The sequence below is a fragment of the Hippocampus zosterae genome, chromosome 17 (genome assembly GCF_025434085.1).
Source record: "Hippocampus zosterae strain Florida chromosome 17, ASM2543408v3, whole genome shotgun sequence".
NCBI classification, from domain to species: Eukaryota; Metazoa; Chordata; class Actinopteri; order Syngnathiformes; family Syngnathidae; genus Hippocampus; species Hippocampus zosterae.
The window spans coordinates 15,171,925-15,187,588 of record NC_067467.1 but is presented as its reverse complement, the minus strand read 5'-3'; the positions used below and the strand labels follow the sequence as shown (position 1 = coordinate 15,187,588).

Below are 15,664 nucleotides of genomic sequence, written 5' to 3'. Positions count from 1 at the left end.
TCAAATAAGAGATTTAATTAAATACAGATTAAGGTACACTACAACTCTGTTAAAGGCTCAGAACAAATTATGTTACTGTTTTTGTAGTTGTGCTTTTTTTTAAACATAGAAGGTTCCTCTGGTGGCATTTCGCAACCAAACACAGTCACTTCATAACCACAGTTGATCTTGATGTAAGAAGCACAAAAATGTTGACTATTGACCAACCAAACCAATTCACGCTTGAATCTTTAATACACTTTCAGTTAGAGCTTCAATTCCTCCACCGCTTTTGTCTTGATGTGAAGGAGAAACTTACTAGTGGTGTTAATTCAAGATAATTCTCCAGGAAAATATGATCAAGGTGAAAGGTGAAGTAAAGAACTTAACAAATTAACTTGTGCACTTTTGGGGGCCGGCAATGGAGACAACGAGGCATTGAGCTGGTGTGATTACTACCCTTTTTTGTTGCTGTTATCATTATTTTTAACTAATTGGTCAACATACTGCGACATACACTTTAACTTCCCTCTTATCCGTTTGGTTCTCAGTATGCAAAGGTGAAAATTTTGTCAATTGGACACATTATAAGACCATGCAACAACCACATAGGGGCACTCTGGGAAATGCGAACAGTTCAAATACACAGAGGAGACATCTAAATGACAGCAGGAATACACAAGTAGCATTTGGTAGATATTAGACTGACATTAAACATATTTTTGTTTAAAAATGACATTTGTTTGTGTTACATGACATCCAGAAATAAGTTATTTTAAAATAGCAACCCCTACCCCTTCCCCCCAAATAAATCAGTATATCATCATTGTTGAGCCTCACCGTCTCATTTAATGTCACGGTATGTGTTTTTGAAGGAAGTTTTCAGTATTCTCCGATTTTTTCAGATGTTTATTTTGATTTGTCATATAGCCGTATTCCAATTGCACCTCCTGCTTGTCCCGCATGCCCTTGCTGCCAAGGAAACGTTTTCTTGTGATTGCTTTTAAAAGTTACCCGTGTAACAGTACACTTTCACCCCATTGTAAGACATCATAACAAAATAACAGTTGTGTTATTTACACCAACAATAAACACTTTCAGTCAAGTTCTTGATTGCCAAGGTTGAAAAAGGCTTGAGTCTCCTCATCATGAAGATCTTCAGAAACTTTCTTGCTTCCTTCACAAATTCCTCCAGTCCCTGCTTTCTGTGATGTATTAATCCTCCGTTTTGATTGGACTCTGTTTTATGTTCCTGCGAGGAATAAAACAAACATGTACAAGTACATCTCACAAATGACAACTTCTCATGAAAATGAATAAATGTGACGCACCTGAAAATATTGACAAATTATTTACCCAAGACATTAAACAATATTTGTTTATATATTTTATTTGTTGATGCTTGCAGCCTAGGTAGTGCACCTCTTCACCCATTCCAGGATGTTACATCCTGAACTGTGTCATAGGCAGTTTGCTGTGCAGACCATGTCAAAAGCACAGAAAGAGGCCAGTGCAGCAGGAGATATGGAAGTCGCTGTAGGGCAGGGGTAGGGAACTCCGGTTCCTCGAGAGGCATATCCGTTTTAGATCCGTCCCTACTCCAACACATCTGATTCAATTGTTTATGATCGTTTCAGGGCTCCATAGAGGGGCGCGGTGCTTCAGCCTATCCCAGCTGTCTTCGGGCAGTAGGCTGGGGACAGGCAAGCCACAGCCAATCACAGGGACAGAGACAACCATCCGTGCTTACAATCACACCAAGGGACAATTTAGAGTGTTCCCTGAACCTACGTTGCATGCTTTTGGAATGTAGGAGGGAACCGGAGTAGTCGGAGAAAACCCACGCAGGCACGGGAAGAACATGCAAATTCTGCACTTTTAAGTTCACGCGCTAACCACTCGACCACTGGGCCGCCAGGCAGGATATGTATTAGAATCCACAGTGTGGACCCTCCCTCTGATGTGTTTTGTGACCTTTCCCTAAGTTCAGTTTGGGATGGGCGTCTCCCCAATCATTGCACCTGTACCACCTACACACCTGCCAGTCTTCACCTCGTCAGCAACACTCACCCCTTGCAGCATAAAGGCCAGTCTGAAGAGCCACCCATTGCCAGTTCGTCAGCTGTCTTCTCTGCCATCCTCTCTGCTGCCCAGATGTTACGTTCAAGCCTTCATGTACACCTTGATTTGGTTCCTCTGGCTGCTTTTGGTTCTTGCCTCCTCGACCTATCCATCTTCCTGACAATAAACCAGTTCTGGGTTCATTGTGAGTCCTGTGCTCATCTCAAGCTCAGCTGAACAATATAGCTCTCGAGTAACCGGAGTTGCCTACCCCTGCTATAGGGCAACAACCCATGAGCAGGCTCGCTACCACCTCATTTGTGAACGGAGGAACATGTTCATGCACATGTTATAAGCTGAAACACTGCTCATATGACCAGAGATTGGCTGGCGACCAGTTCAGGGTGTCCCCCACTTGCCACCTGAAGACAGCTAGGATAGGCTCCATCATGCCCGCAACCCTCATGAGCAAACTTGATGAAAACTCTGTGATGCGAGGCCCATTGGTCTTTTTAATCCGGCCCGCCGACGATTGGTGCACAATTAAGGTTTGATTGCATTAATTTCGTTTGTACTTGTAATGACAGGCATTTCAACACCAGGTGGCGCAGTTACTTCAAGTTGCAGAGCACAGGGAGGGAGGGGAAGAAGAAGAAAGAGGGAGAGAGTAATGACCGTGGAAGGGAAAGTGATATGCATCTGATTAAACGAAGCGGGTAACAAAGTACGGAACATTCAGTTTCGGAAAGACTCAAATCTATGACTCTGAAAAACAAGGAAGCGATTCTTACTCAGGCCGATTCTGCCATGCTCAGAGTGAATTGCTTGTGGCTTGAGTAAATGAACAATTCCGAGAATGGTTTGATTGTTCATTCATTCATTCATCTTCCGAACCGCTTGAACCTCACTAGGGTCGCGGGGGGTGCTGGAGCCTATCCCAGCTGTCTTTGGGCAGTAGGCAGGGGACACCCTGAATTGGTTGCCAGCCAATCGCAGGGCACACAGAGACGAACAACCACCACGCTCACACTCACACCTAGGGACAATTTAGAGTGTTCAATCAGCCTGCCACGCATGTTTTTGGAATGTGGGAGGAAACTGGAGCAGGCCCGGGGAGAACATGCAAACTCCACACAGGGAGGCCGGAGCTGGAATCGAACCCGGTATCGCTGCACTGTGAAGCTGACGTGCTAACCACTGGACTACCGGGCCGCCAGTTTGATTATTATCATGTTAAGTTTTTGGGCAATATATTGTTGCACTTGTTGTTTGTGTTGTCACAAATGTATGTTGTTAACATACTTGGACGTTCATGTAGGACATATACAATAGTTGTTTCACTGTTTTCATTAAAAAAAAACAAGTATGTTCACACTTTAATGCTTTTGTTCTGTTGATGTTTGGAGTGGACTGTCAACCTATGCAGTTTTTTATATGTACCGTATCTTGTGCTGACCCGGCTAACCTGTCAAATTTTAGAAATCCATGTGGCCTACGAGCCAAAAAGTTTGCCCACCCCTGACCTAGAACTTAGAAGGATAAAAAAAGTAAAGCCTTCTGAGCAAAATTGCATAAAGTCTGCAATTTCCCAGGCGCTGTCTTTATGCCAGCAGAAAATCTAAGCTCAGTAACATCAGTTGCACTGAGACGAGGGAGCCACACTCAGCTGGTAGACTTTTTCTCGAATGTAAACATCTTTATTTCTCTGCAAGTTCATGTTATCGGTACCAAGTATTTTATTTTATTTTTTTTATTTTCGCTTTTAAAGATACACTTGCCATTCTGGATTGGCAGACAGAGTCTTGTTTGTTTTGTTTGCAACGGCCTTCACCCTGGGCGGGTTGAACCGGCTTCTTCCTTGGCGCGCACGACATCCCTGATCATGGCGGCCCAAGCGCGGCGATCCTGTGCCAGGTCAACCGACAGCTTCAGCCAGTCCTGGTTCCACCGTCTCAGACCCACCACCAAGGGGCCGGAAAGATACGCGAGGTCTTCTTTCATCGTGGTGGCCCAGGTCTTGACTTGTCCACCACGCCGCTTGCGCCAGGCTGGCAAAGGAGCAGGAAGGAGAACATCCCTGATCAACTCGCCCTCCTGGTGGCGTGCCGCATGCCCGAACCAACGGAGTCGGCGTTGCAGGAGACACGCTGGTAAGGGGCTAAGGTGCAGGCAGCGACGAAGGTCAGCAGTGTCGACCCGGTCCGATCGGCGGCGGCGGAGAATACGGCGGACGCAATCGTTATCAAAGACTTCCAGCTTGCGCTGGTCAGCCACTCTCATAGGCCAGGTCTCACAGCCATAAAGCAGGATAGTCCGCACGATCGCCTGGTAGACACGCCCCTTTGTCACTGCCGAGATCTCGCGCCGACCCCACAGATGGCGTTGTAGGCGCACGAAGGCGGATCTGGCAGCCCCGATGCGATGCACGACTTCTGCTTCTCCTTGCCCCGACGGAACCACAGAGCAGCCGAGATATGTGAAGGAATCAACGTTTTCCTGGGTCACGCCCTCCAGTGACAGCGACCGTTGGTCAGCTGGGTTGGTGAGGGAGGACATGATCTTGGTCTTCGAGGCGTTGATGCGCATTCCAACGGTCAGGGCCGTTCGATGGATTTTCATCAGCGCGTTTTCAACTTCCTCGAACGTGTTTCCAAGTAGAGCGATGTCATCTGCGTATGCCAGGTCCGACACTGCGACATCTCGGCCGACCCTCACTCCCTCAAAGCCATGGAGAGCAGTGTTGAGAATGTGGTCGATGGCATAGTTGAATAAGGTTGGTGAGAGCGCGCAGCCTTGTCGGACACCCGACCGCACCTCAAAGGTTTCTGATTCGCTGCCGTAGGCCCGCACTCGGACTCGGGTTGACCGGTAGTACCCCTGGATGAGCCGAAGCAGTTTCACAGGGATCCCGTCAGCCTTCATGATCATCCACAACACACCCCGGTCAACTGAATCAAATGCTGCGGCAAAGTCGATGAAGCACACGACTGTTGGTTGTTGGTAGGCCCATCGTTGCTCCAAGGTGCGACGCAGGCTAAAAATCTGGTCTACACATCCCCTTCCGGGGCGAAAGCCACCCTGAGTTGGGCGAGTCCGGTGGTCACGGGCCATCTGGAAGCGTTTCAGCAGAAGGACGACGAATGCTTTTGCAGCCACATCGAGAAGGCTAATGCCTCTGTAGTTGGTGCACAGCTTCTTGTCTCCCTGCTTGAAAAGGGGTATTAACACTGCTTCGCTCCAGTCATCCGGGATGGTCTCGGACGTCCATACGGCGTTGTATACGCGATGAAGCCACGCTGCGAAGACGTCAATGTTGCTTTTGTAAACTTCCGTCGGGATGCCGTCTTCACCTGGGGCTTTATTATTCCTGAGCTGAAGCAGGACGCCTCGAATTTCGTCTACCGTAGGTGGGTCCGAGCTGCAGTCGTACTCCTCATCAATTGCAGGAAGCACAGGCGCCAACACTGGTGGTGGGTGATTGAGTAGGACTTCGAAGTGTTCGCGCCAACGTTGCAGCCGTTCCTCTAGGGAGGTTATCACAGAACCGTTCACTGTGCAGATTGTTTCGCTGACTCCAGCGGATTTCCTGCTGGCCTTCTTTACCAGCTGATAAAGCTTGCGGGTATCTCCCGCAGCGGCGGCCCTCTCAGTTTCTTCGGCAAAGTCGCACCAATAGGCATTTCGATCTGCCCGAATCGCCCGAGTGGTAAGTCGCCGTAGTTCGCGGAAGTTGGCTGCTCCCGTTACTCGCGCAAGCCTGGATCGTTCTGCAAGGGCCAGAGTGTTTGCAGTTTTCCAGTCACGGTTCTGGCATTTGGTGGAGATGAGGTGTGAGCGTGCAGCTGCAATGATGGTAGATTTGAGTTCTCGCCACTCCTGCTCTGGCTCATTGGAAGCCGGTTGTAGTTGAGCGAAGCGGTTTTGGACCTCCACTTGAAAATTCTTCCCTCCATCCAGCTTCAATTTCGCGACATCAATCCGCATGGTGCGTTTTGAAGGGCGATTAACTTTAAGTCTGATGCGAAGGGTAGCACGCACAAGCACGTGGTCGGAGCCGCTCTTGCCTCCCGTGTCTGCTCCACGGTACGCCCGTGCGTCGAGGACTGAACTTGCCCAACGTGACCGAACCAGTATGTAGTCAATCTGGTTAGTCGTCCGCCCATCGTTCGAGTACCAGGTGACTAGCTGATGTTGGGGGTGTTGGAAGCGTGTATTCATCACGACTAGGCGATTTGAGGCGGCGAAGTTAACGAGCCGTTCGCCATTGTCGCAGCGTCTTCCCAGAGCAAAACGCCCCAGCACTCGTTGCGTGGTGTCAGTCGCCGGTCCGGTGCGCGCATTCCAGTCTCCTGCGATCACCAAGATGTCATTGGAGGGGATGCCATCGACAGTCGTCTGGAGCTTATGATAGAACTGCTCCTTGTCCACGTCATCAGCGTCCAGTGTGGGCGCGTATACCGCCACGACAGAGATGTTGGCAATGGCACCCCTCAAGCGCACCCTGGCAAGGCGGGGGGAGATGGGTTCCCACCCCAGCAGTGCAGCCTGTGCCTCGGGAGTCACTCTAGAGCAGCGGTCCCCAACCTTTTTTGCCCCACAGACCGGTTTAATGTCAGACAATATTTTCAGGGACCGGCCTTGATGGTGTGACGGATAAATACACCAAAATAATATGATATGACCTGCATGAAAACTTTGTTATCTTCGAAACATAATAATACTGTAAACACAAATCATGACATGAGGAATGTGCTATCTGGGCGCAATGCTCTCTGGTTGCAATGGTAACGTTTAAACGTGCCTTCAAAATAAGGTACAACGTGCATGAAAAATACGACTTACCATCGCCGCATATCGTGCAGAGTGGGTTGAGTGCATGGGAATCTCCCGTTGAGATAAATCCATATTTTGAATAGGACTCCTGATTCTGTCTATTAAATGTAGCTTTCTTTTTCTTGAAAGTCGTAGGCTCCTCTTCTGTCTCCTAGCTGGCCCTTTTCCCCTTCCCAAAGATGCTTACGCTAATGCGTAAACAACCTCATTTTGCTAGCTCACGGGTTTCATTTTAGCAGTAACCTATTACATGACCGAGAAGCGCACCTTGACCTGCGTCAAGAGTGACATACTGTAGACCAGGGGTGTCAAACTAATTTTTTGTCGCGGGCCACTTCGAAGTTATGGCTTCCCTCGGAGGGCCGATGCAAAATCTCAACGTTATTTATTACAATTTGAAATTTCGGTACAGATTTCAGCAAGGATCATGAAAGTTGACACACATGATTTGCTCCTGCGGGCCACATAACGTGACGTGGTGGGCCGGATCAGGCCCCCGGGCCTTGACTTTGACACCTGTGCTGTAGACGAATGTAACAGAGGACCGTACCGGTCCGCGGCCGGGAGGTTGGGGACCACTGCTCTAGAGCATAAATCACATTTTTGGGAACATTTATTTTACAAAAACTGAGTTAAAAAATTGTAGATCTGGTTGGATTTGAAACTTGTGCTTTGCGTCACATTGTGGCTAAAGGTAGAATCTTGGATGGTTATTTCGCCTTTGTTCAACTGAAGATCTTAAATTGCATGTACGGATGTCTGATTTTTTGCCCATGTGTTCGTCTGGTTACTAACTGGTAATATTTTTCTTCACCATGGATACAACACAGAGCCATAATTACCGTATTTTTCGCTCTAAAGGATGCACTGGATTATGAAGCACACCTTCACTGAATGGCTATCTCGTAAAAAATGTTTCATACATTACACGCTTCGCATTAAAAGTCGCAATCTACAATGCGTCCACTAGATGGTGCTACACTCCTTCATTCAACTCGAGAGACGTCCGTTCAACCTGAGAGGCGTACATGACTGCCTCTGAAAAATGTTAATTAAATATTACTGTACTTAAACTACAAAAATTGAAAATAATGCATAAAAACAGAAAATCAAACGATGAAATCACAAAATAACTTCTATATCCCTACAGAATTTATTTTGTGATTTCCTCACTTGATTTTCTTTGTGGTTTCATTGAAGTAAGAATTAATTTACGTTTTTCTGAGGCTACCATGAACGCCTCTTGAGTGGGATGGAAGAAAGCAGGGAGACTGACAAAGACGTAGAATACCTGTATTTGCTGAGACTGTGAAAACCATTAATAAAGTCTGCGTTGAAAAAAAAAATAAAACCACAACCACAACCACAGCTCTCCTTCTTCAACAAATACAGGTGCGTCTTTGTCCGTCTCCTTCCCTTCTTTTCTTCCAGTCAATTTGAGAGGCGTTCATGACCGCCTCCGAAAAACGCATTGGCATTTCCTTTATCGTAGCGCCAACAGTACAATCTGATAAGATAAGATAAGAAAACCTTTAATAGTCTCACAATGGAGAAATTCCCACTTCACAGCAGCAAAGTTATGAGAGGAAGAAGTAGAAGAACAAAATAAATAGGAGCTGCTGGAAAGGCAGCCACTCTCGCGGCACCATCTTGAAGTCAAAATAACACAACAAGATGTCAGTCGCAGTCATATTCCTTAGTTGTGTATTCATAAATGATGAAATCACAATATAAATTCTGTAGGGGGGGGGGGCTATAGAATTCATTTTGTGATATCCTCGCTTGCTTTTCAGTTTTGATGTATTATTTTCAATTTTTGTAGTTTCATTGAAGTAATTGTTAGCTTATGTGGTTCTGAGGCGGTCTTGAACGCCTCTCGAGTCGAACGGAAGAAGGCACGGAGACAGACAAAGACATTCCTGTATTTGTTGAGACTGTTTTAAAAAATGAACACCACAGCTCTCCTTTTTTTGGAGCTGCAACAAAAACTTATTTAAGCTAACTTATTTAATAAAGCAGCGACAGTTCACTGAATCAACAGCAAGTTATAAACAGAGCCATCTTGGAGTCGACGTATCACCATAATGACCATACAAAAGACGCACCAGATTTTAAGGCGCTCTGTGAGCTTTTAAGAAAATTTAAGACGTTTTGGTGCGCCCGATCGTGTGGAAAATACGGTAGAAGGTGTGGAGTATGTATTTACCTGTTAGAGCGGTTCAGGGAAGGTCTGTCTTGCGTCATAGGTCATGTCAGGTATGTATGACGCATGGAGATCAGGCTCTAATGGAAGAGTGTCCAGAGGCAGGTCAGCATAGCCGTAAGGAGGGTATGGACCGTCTAACTCTAAAAAGGTAACAGAAAAGGTAACAGAAAAGGTAACAGAAAGAAGGACATAAGTTTTACCTTATGAAAAAATGGTCTCCTTTGTAAGATACCATGCCCTAATACTGTACATTTCAGTGTGTCTACCACTTAAAAGGATGGATGCTGCATCAAACAGAAGCCTATTTTCAGGGGGGAAGTGCTCTGTGGGCAGTAAATTATTTTTACTGTGATTTGATATTTGCATGATGTGATTTTTTTAAAAAAACATTTTTTTTTTATGATGGCGCCCCCTGAGTGGCTGCCTCTCCAGCAGCGCATATCCCTGTTTGAGTTTCTTTTCGTCCTTTTACTTTATTTAAGTTAAGAAAACCTTTATTAGTCTCGCAATGGAGAAATTCCAGATTATTCAAGGAGGAGACTTGGTGGTTGCGCCTTCTCGGCAGCATGGGTATACCAGCACTGTTTTTGACTGGAGGAATGTCGGCGCCATTTGACTGTCGTTGCTGGACAGTCCCGGGGCGCTTGTGTCTTGCGCCTGTAATGGGCAGCATTTTTCACAGCCCCGCTTTGTTCAGCGGAGAGATCTGTGCTGTTGAACGGTCTGCGGCTGGATGGATGGAGGTCTTGAGGAGCCGACGATGAGAAGAAAGGAGCGTTGGCGCGGAGTGCCGATGCGGATTTGGAGCTGGGAGTCGCGGCTTTGAGTTTGAAGCGGATTATGTGGGACAGGAGAAGTGAACTAATCTCTTTTCGTCAATGGACGCTACAGCTTCGTGTTTGCTTTCAAAACTTTGCTTGTAGCAGACGTGTGCACATTTTCAGCATGATGTCTCTGATCCACTGGTGAAAGGACACTTTGATCCTCTCCTCTTTCATCTATAACTGCTTCAGACAACAAAGTGTATGCAGAAAAGTGGTGAAGATTGCACGACTGTCTCTGTCCTATGTGTTGTCTTGTGTTATTTTTGTTATTTTGACTTCAAAATGGCGCCGCGAGAGTGGCTGCCTTTCCAGCAGCTCCTATTTTGTTGTTGTTCTACTTAATTTATTTCTTCTTCCCATTTTGTTTTGCATGGTTTTGTACCCCAAACCTACGGGGGGAGAGGGGCAGCTTCATTTCTGCTCATCTCCTTTACTTGCTTTAATCTTTTCACGTATCCTGTGAACGGAGATCGCGATAGCACACGCAACTCCATTGTTTACAGTAAGGACCGTGGGCACTGGCCGCTGACAAACCGGATATCCCACGCGAGTTGAAGAGGAGGGCACGAGGGTGTCGCGCCGGGAAGGACCGCTGCACAAGGAGGAGAAAGTACAGACATGTCCTCCCGTCCGTCATCATGGGGAATGTAAGATCGCTCCCTAACAAGATGGATGAACTGGCGGCGCTAACGCGACATCAAAGGGAGTACCGCGAGGCTAGCCTAATGCTACTCACGGAGTCGTGGCTAACAGCGATCACTCCGGACACACATGCCGAGTTGGAAAGCTTCCAACTCATACGTGTGGACAGGAATGAAGGGAGTGGAAAGAGAAAAGGTGGGGGGCTGGCTGTTTTTGTGAACGATAAATGGTGCAATCCGGGGCATATCACGATCAAAGACAAACTCTGCAGCCGGGACATTGAGCTGCTAGCCATTAGCCTCAGGCCCCATTATCTCCCGAGGGAATTCTCACACATCATAGGCGTGACAGTGTACATCCCCCCGTCGGCTAATGGAGATGCAGCGTGTGATGCCCTGATGACTGTCGTGAGCAGGCTGCAAACACAGTCCCCCAACGCCCTGCTGATCATCTCTGGGGACTTCAACCATGTCTCTCTGTCGTCCTCCTTTTCAACCTTCACGCAATATGTAACCTGTGCCACTAGAGACAATAAAATTTTGGACTTGTTTTATGCCAATACCAAGGAGGCATATAAACCCCTCCCCCTCCCACCTCTTGGAAGAGCAGACCACAACTTGGTATTTCTCGAGCCTGTGTACAAACCCCTGGTGCACAGGCAGCCAACTGTGACCAGAATGGTCAGGAAATGGTCAACGGAAGCTGAAGATGCTCCGCGGGACTGCTTCGAGACAACCAGGTGGGAACTCTTCAGCGAGGTTCATGGGGAGGACATTGATGCACTCACTGACACCATCACAGACTACATAAACTTCTGTGAGGAGAACACCGTACCCACCAGAACTGTGCTGTGTTTTTCCAACAACAAACCATGGATTAATCCCAACATAAAGGCCCTCCTGTAGGAGAAGAAGAGAGCTTTTATGTCGAGAAACAGAGAGGAGCTGAAGGCCGTGCAGATTCGGCTGAGAAGAAAGATCAGGGAGGGGAAGAAGATATACAGGATGAAATTGGAGGACCAGTTACAGGCCAGCAATGTTACTAGTGTCTGGAAGGGCCTGAAAACAATCTCAGGCCATGACAGCCCAAAGACATTGACTCAAGTCAAGTCAACAGTATTTATAGAGCACTTTCAAACAGCCATCGCTGCATACAAAGTGCTGTACATGGAGCGATTTAACATATACAATAAACAGTAAGACGAATCAGTAATAAGTAATAAGTAATAAGGCGGTAGAAAGCACCAAGCAGTAAAACCAATAGCAAATCTAAGTCATGCTGAGTCAAACTTAATTAATTTGAAAGTTAATTCAAAGCACTCTCCTTTTAAAAAAACAAAACAAAACATGAAAAACTATAAGTTGAAGTATTGGAATTCATCCATCCATCTATCTTTCCATTTTGTTAAACCTAATCAGGTTTAGGCCGTAGATTAAGAAGAGAAGCCCAGACGTTCTTCCCCCCAGCCACTTCGTACAGCTCAAGGATATATTCCTCTATCCAGGATGGATTGGGTTGTTCCAAGGGCCTTTTCTCAGTGGGACATCCCCAAAATACATCACAAAGGGGGCGTCCAGGAGCCACCATAAAAAGATGCCTGAGACACTTCATCTAGCTCTTTTCGATGTAGCGCCACAGTGGCTTTACTCTGAGGCTCTCCCAGAAGCCTCTTACCTCACTAAGGGAAGGTCCGCACACACACATCAGGCAAGTTATTTTCGGGTACTTATCACATACTTTGTTCTTTTGGTCAAGAACCTAAACTCATGACAATATGTAAGGGTGAGAACAAACATAAATCGAGGACTTCACCTTCTTCAGCACACAAGCCCGCATCACGGCAAACAATGCACCAATCTACCAGTCAATTTTCTTCTCCTTTCTTTCCCAAAATACTTGAACGACTGCATTTGCTCAGGACCATGGCCACAGATTTGGAGGAACTAACTTGCATCCGAATTGTTTCAGACTCCATTGACTGACTGCTTCAGCGAAAGTTGATGAAACCAAAAGAACCACATAATCTGCGAAAAGCAAAGACATGAAGAAAGTGAGGCAAACAAAGCAGGTCCCCTCAATGTCTCGGCTCTGACTAGAAAATCTATCCATAGAGATTATGAACAGAATTGGAATGAAAGAGGAGGATTCTAACATTTACTGTTGATGAATGAAAGTTAACTGCTGGCAATGCGGCTCAAACTCGCCAACTGTGAAGGGGACCAAAGAGTCATTCTCATGGGTGTGATACCCAATATTCTCAGATCACCTTCCACTGGATTAACCAAGGTTCATGATTGAACAATTTCTCCAAGTCCACAAAGCACAGATCGGTGAGGTGAACTCCAATGCATTATCTAGTATCCTGCTGAGGATGAAGAGTTGGTCCATTGTTTCTAGGCCAGTATGAAAATCTCACTGCTCCTCTTGAATCAGAGATTTCACTTCTCAATGGACCCTCTTCTCCAGTCCGCCTTCTTAAAATACCACCCAAGTTTCCCAATCCAGAAACACTTTCCCCATTGTGTATGTGATGTTGCTGACACTAAATGAAACAGTCCTACAACATTCTGGGCAAATCAATCCACCCCTGGTTCTCTGCTGCAAGGAGATTTTTAACACTCTAGGTGACCTCAACCCCAGAGACAAGAGAGCCTGCCTTCTCAAGGGAATGTCTGTTGGTGGAATTAATGGAAGTTGTCAAACTATTCTCACCATTGATTCACCACAGTCCAAGTTGAGGTCAGCAGTGGCCCTTTGCCCAAGATACACAGAGCTGATGCCTCAGGAGCTAGAGAGGGTCGTCCAGTAACCAAAAGGTAGGCTGTTCGATTCCTTCTCTGTTTGAGTCAGGTGTCATTGTGTCCTTGGACATGACACCTAACTCACATTGCCTCCAGTGTCACTCACACTGGTGTACGTCAGGGTGTAGTGGTCGGATGGGCTGTATACTGGCATCCATGCTTCCATCAGCCTGACTCAGGGCAGATGTGGCTAAGGAACATAGTTTACCACCACCAGAACATGAATGTGTGAGTGCATGAATAATGGATCGCTTTGAGTGTGTCCAGGAATGCCTTACATACATCAAACGGATGCTTTATTATGTTTATCCATTCTTTCATCCATTTATCTTCAAACTGGAGCCGATCCCAGCTGTCTTCGGGCAGTAGGCGGGGTACAACCTGAACTGGTTGCCAGCCAATCGCGAGGGAACACAACCTTTTGCACTCACTATCACACCTAGCTTGCCATGCATGTTTTTGTAATGAGGGAAGAAACCGAAGTGCGGAGAAAACCCACGCAGGCACGGGTGAGAACATGCAAACTCCACACAGGAAGGCCGGAGCAAGAATCAAATGCTGCACCTTTGCAGTTTAAAGTGACATGCTAACCAGTCTACCACCATGCCGCCACATTATTATTATTATTATTGATCATGGGTTGTTTTGCTCGTCTGACATGCCAGACCATAACACCATCAAAGTTGTCTGTAAGTTGTTCTCCATGGTCTCACTGAACTCCTCCCATGTCAGGGTTTTTGTCCCAGTGAGCGCTAAAGCTGCATTCCGCTTGAATTACCAATACCAATCAACTGTGTCCTGAATCCCACAAGCAAAAAAGGCTGAAGAAGACTCCTGATTGCAGGCACTGACCACTTGACATTTCCAGTCTGCTCATCAAGAAAAATACAAAATGGCCCACAAGGACTTAATGTTTCCTGCGGCAACCTGAATATTACGATGTTCTGTTTGAGTTGGGAGTTGAAACTCTTTCTCAAAGGGGATCCGACAAGACCTGCACATTAGTTTTTGGGTCTGTCAGGTAAGGCTAGCATCCTTCAGAACAAATCAATCACCAGGTGGTCATCATTTGACAGCTTTGCCGGTCTCTTCACATCCATGTCTGATGACAAGCCTGAAAGTTAATTATCAAACCGTGTTCTTGGAGTTCAGTTGGTGTTCATCGGAGCCTACTCACGACCAGGTGGTGATCAGTTGACAGCTCCGCCCCTCTCTTCACCCGAGTGTCCAGAACATGCGGCCGCAAATCCGATGATACAACTACAAAGTCGATCATCAAACTGCGGCCTAGGGTGTCCTGGTGCCAAGTGCACATATGGACACCCTTATGTTTGAACAAGGTGTTCATTATGGACAATCCGTGACGAGCACAGAAGTCCAATAACAAAACACCACTCGGGTACTGATAGGGGGGGCCGTTCCTCCCAATCACGCCCCTCCAGGTCTCACTGTCATTGCCCACGTGAGCATTGAAGTCCCCCAGTAGAACAAGGTAGTCCCCAGCAGGAGTACTCTCCAGCACACCCTCCAAGGACTCCAAAAAGGGTGGGTATGCTGAGCTGCTGTTTGGTGCATATGCACAAACAACAGTCAGGACCCGTCCCCCCACCCGCAGGCGGAGGGATGCAACCCTCTCGTCTACCGGTGTGAACCCCAATGTACAGGCACTGAGTCGGGGGGCAATAAGTATGCCCACACCTGCTCTGCGCCTCTCACCGTGAGCAACTCCAGAGTGAAAGAGAGTCCAACCCCTCTCGAGAGGACTGGTACCAGAACCCAGGCTGTGTGTGGAGGCAAGTCCAACTATATCCAGTCGGAAATTGTCTGCCTCACACACCAGCTCGGGCTCCTTCCCTGCCAGAGAGGTGACATTCCATGTCCCAAGAGCTAGCTTCTGGAGCCAAGGATCGGACCGCCAGGGTCCCCGCCTTTGGCTGCCGCCCAGCTCACATTGCACCCGACCCCTTTGGCCCCTCTCATGGGTGGTGAGCCCATGGGAAGGGGGACCCACGTTGCCTCTTCGGGCTGTTCCCGGCCGGGCCCCATGGGTGTAGGCCCGGCCACCAGGCCCTTGCCAACGAGCCCCACCTCCAGGCCTGGCTCCAGAGGGGGGCCCCGGTGACCCGCGTCCGGGCAAGGGAAGCTTAGATCCATTTATTGTAATCTTCATCAGGGGTCTTTGAGCCATGCTTTGTCTGGCCCCTCACCTAGAACCTGTTTGCCATGGGTGACCCTGCCAGGGGCATAAAGCCCCAGACAACTTAGCTCCTAGGATCATTGGGACACACAAACCCCTCCACCACGGTAAGGTGACGACT

At 47.4% G+C, this 15,664-nt stretch overlaps 1 protein-coding gene across 2 annotated transcripts in view; it reads right to left on the bottom strand.

Moving 5' to 3' along the window:
- Positions 1 to 15,664, bottom strand: part of LOC127590184 (junction plakoglobin-like) — a 158,683-nt gene continuing 143,019 nt past the window's right edge. For both annotated transcript variants that reach the window (XM_052049648.1, XM_052049649.1), the window contains 2 exons: positions 9,080 to 9,219; positions 1 to 1,231 (listed from right to left, as the gene is read on the bottom strand). In XM_052049648.1, coding sequence (XP_051905608.1) covers positions 9,083 to 9,219 — 137 coding nt within the window. In that variant the 3' untranslated portion in view covers positions 1 to 1,231; positions 9,080 to 9,082. The remainder of the gene's footprint in view (positions 1,232 to 9,079; positions 9,220 to 15,664) is intronic.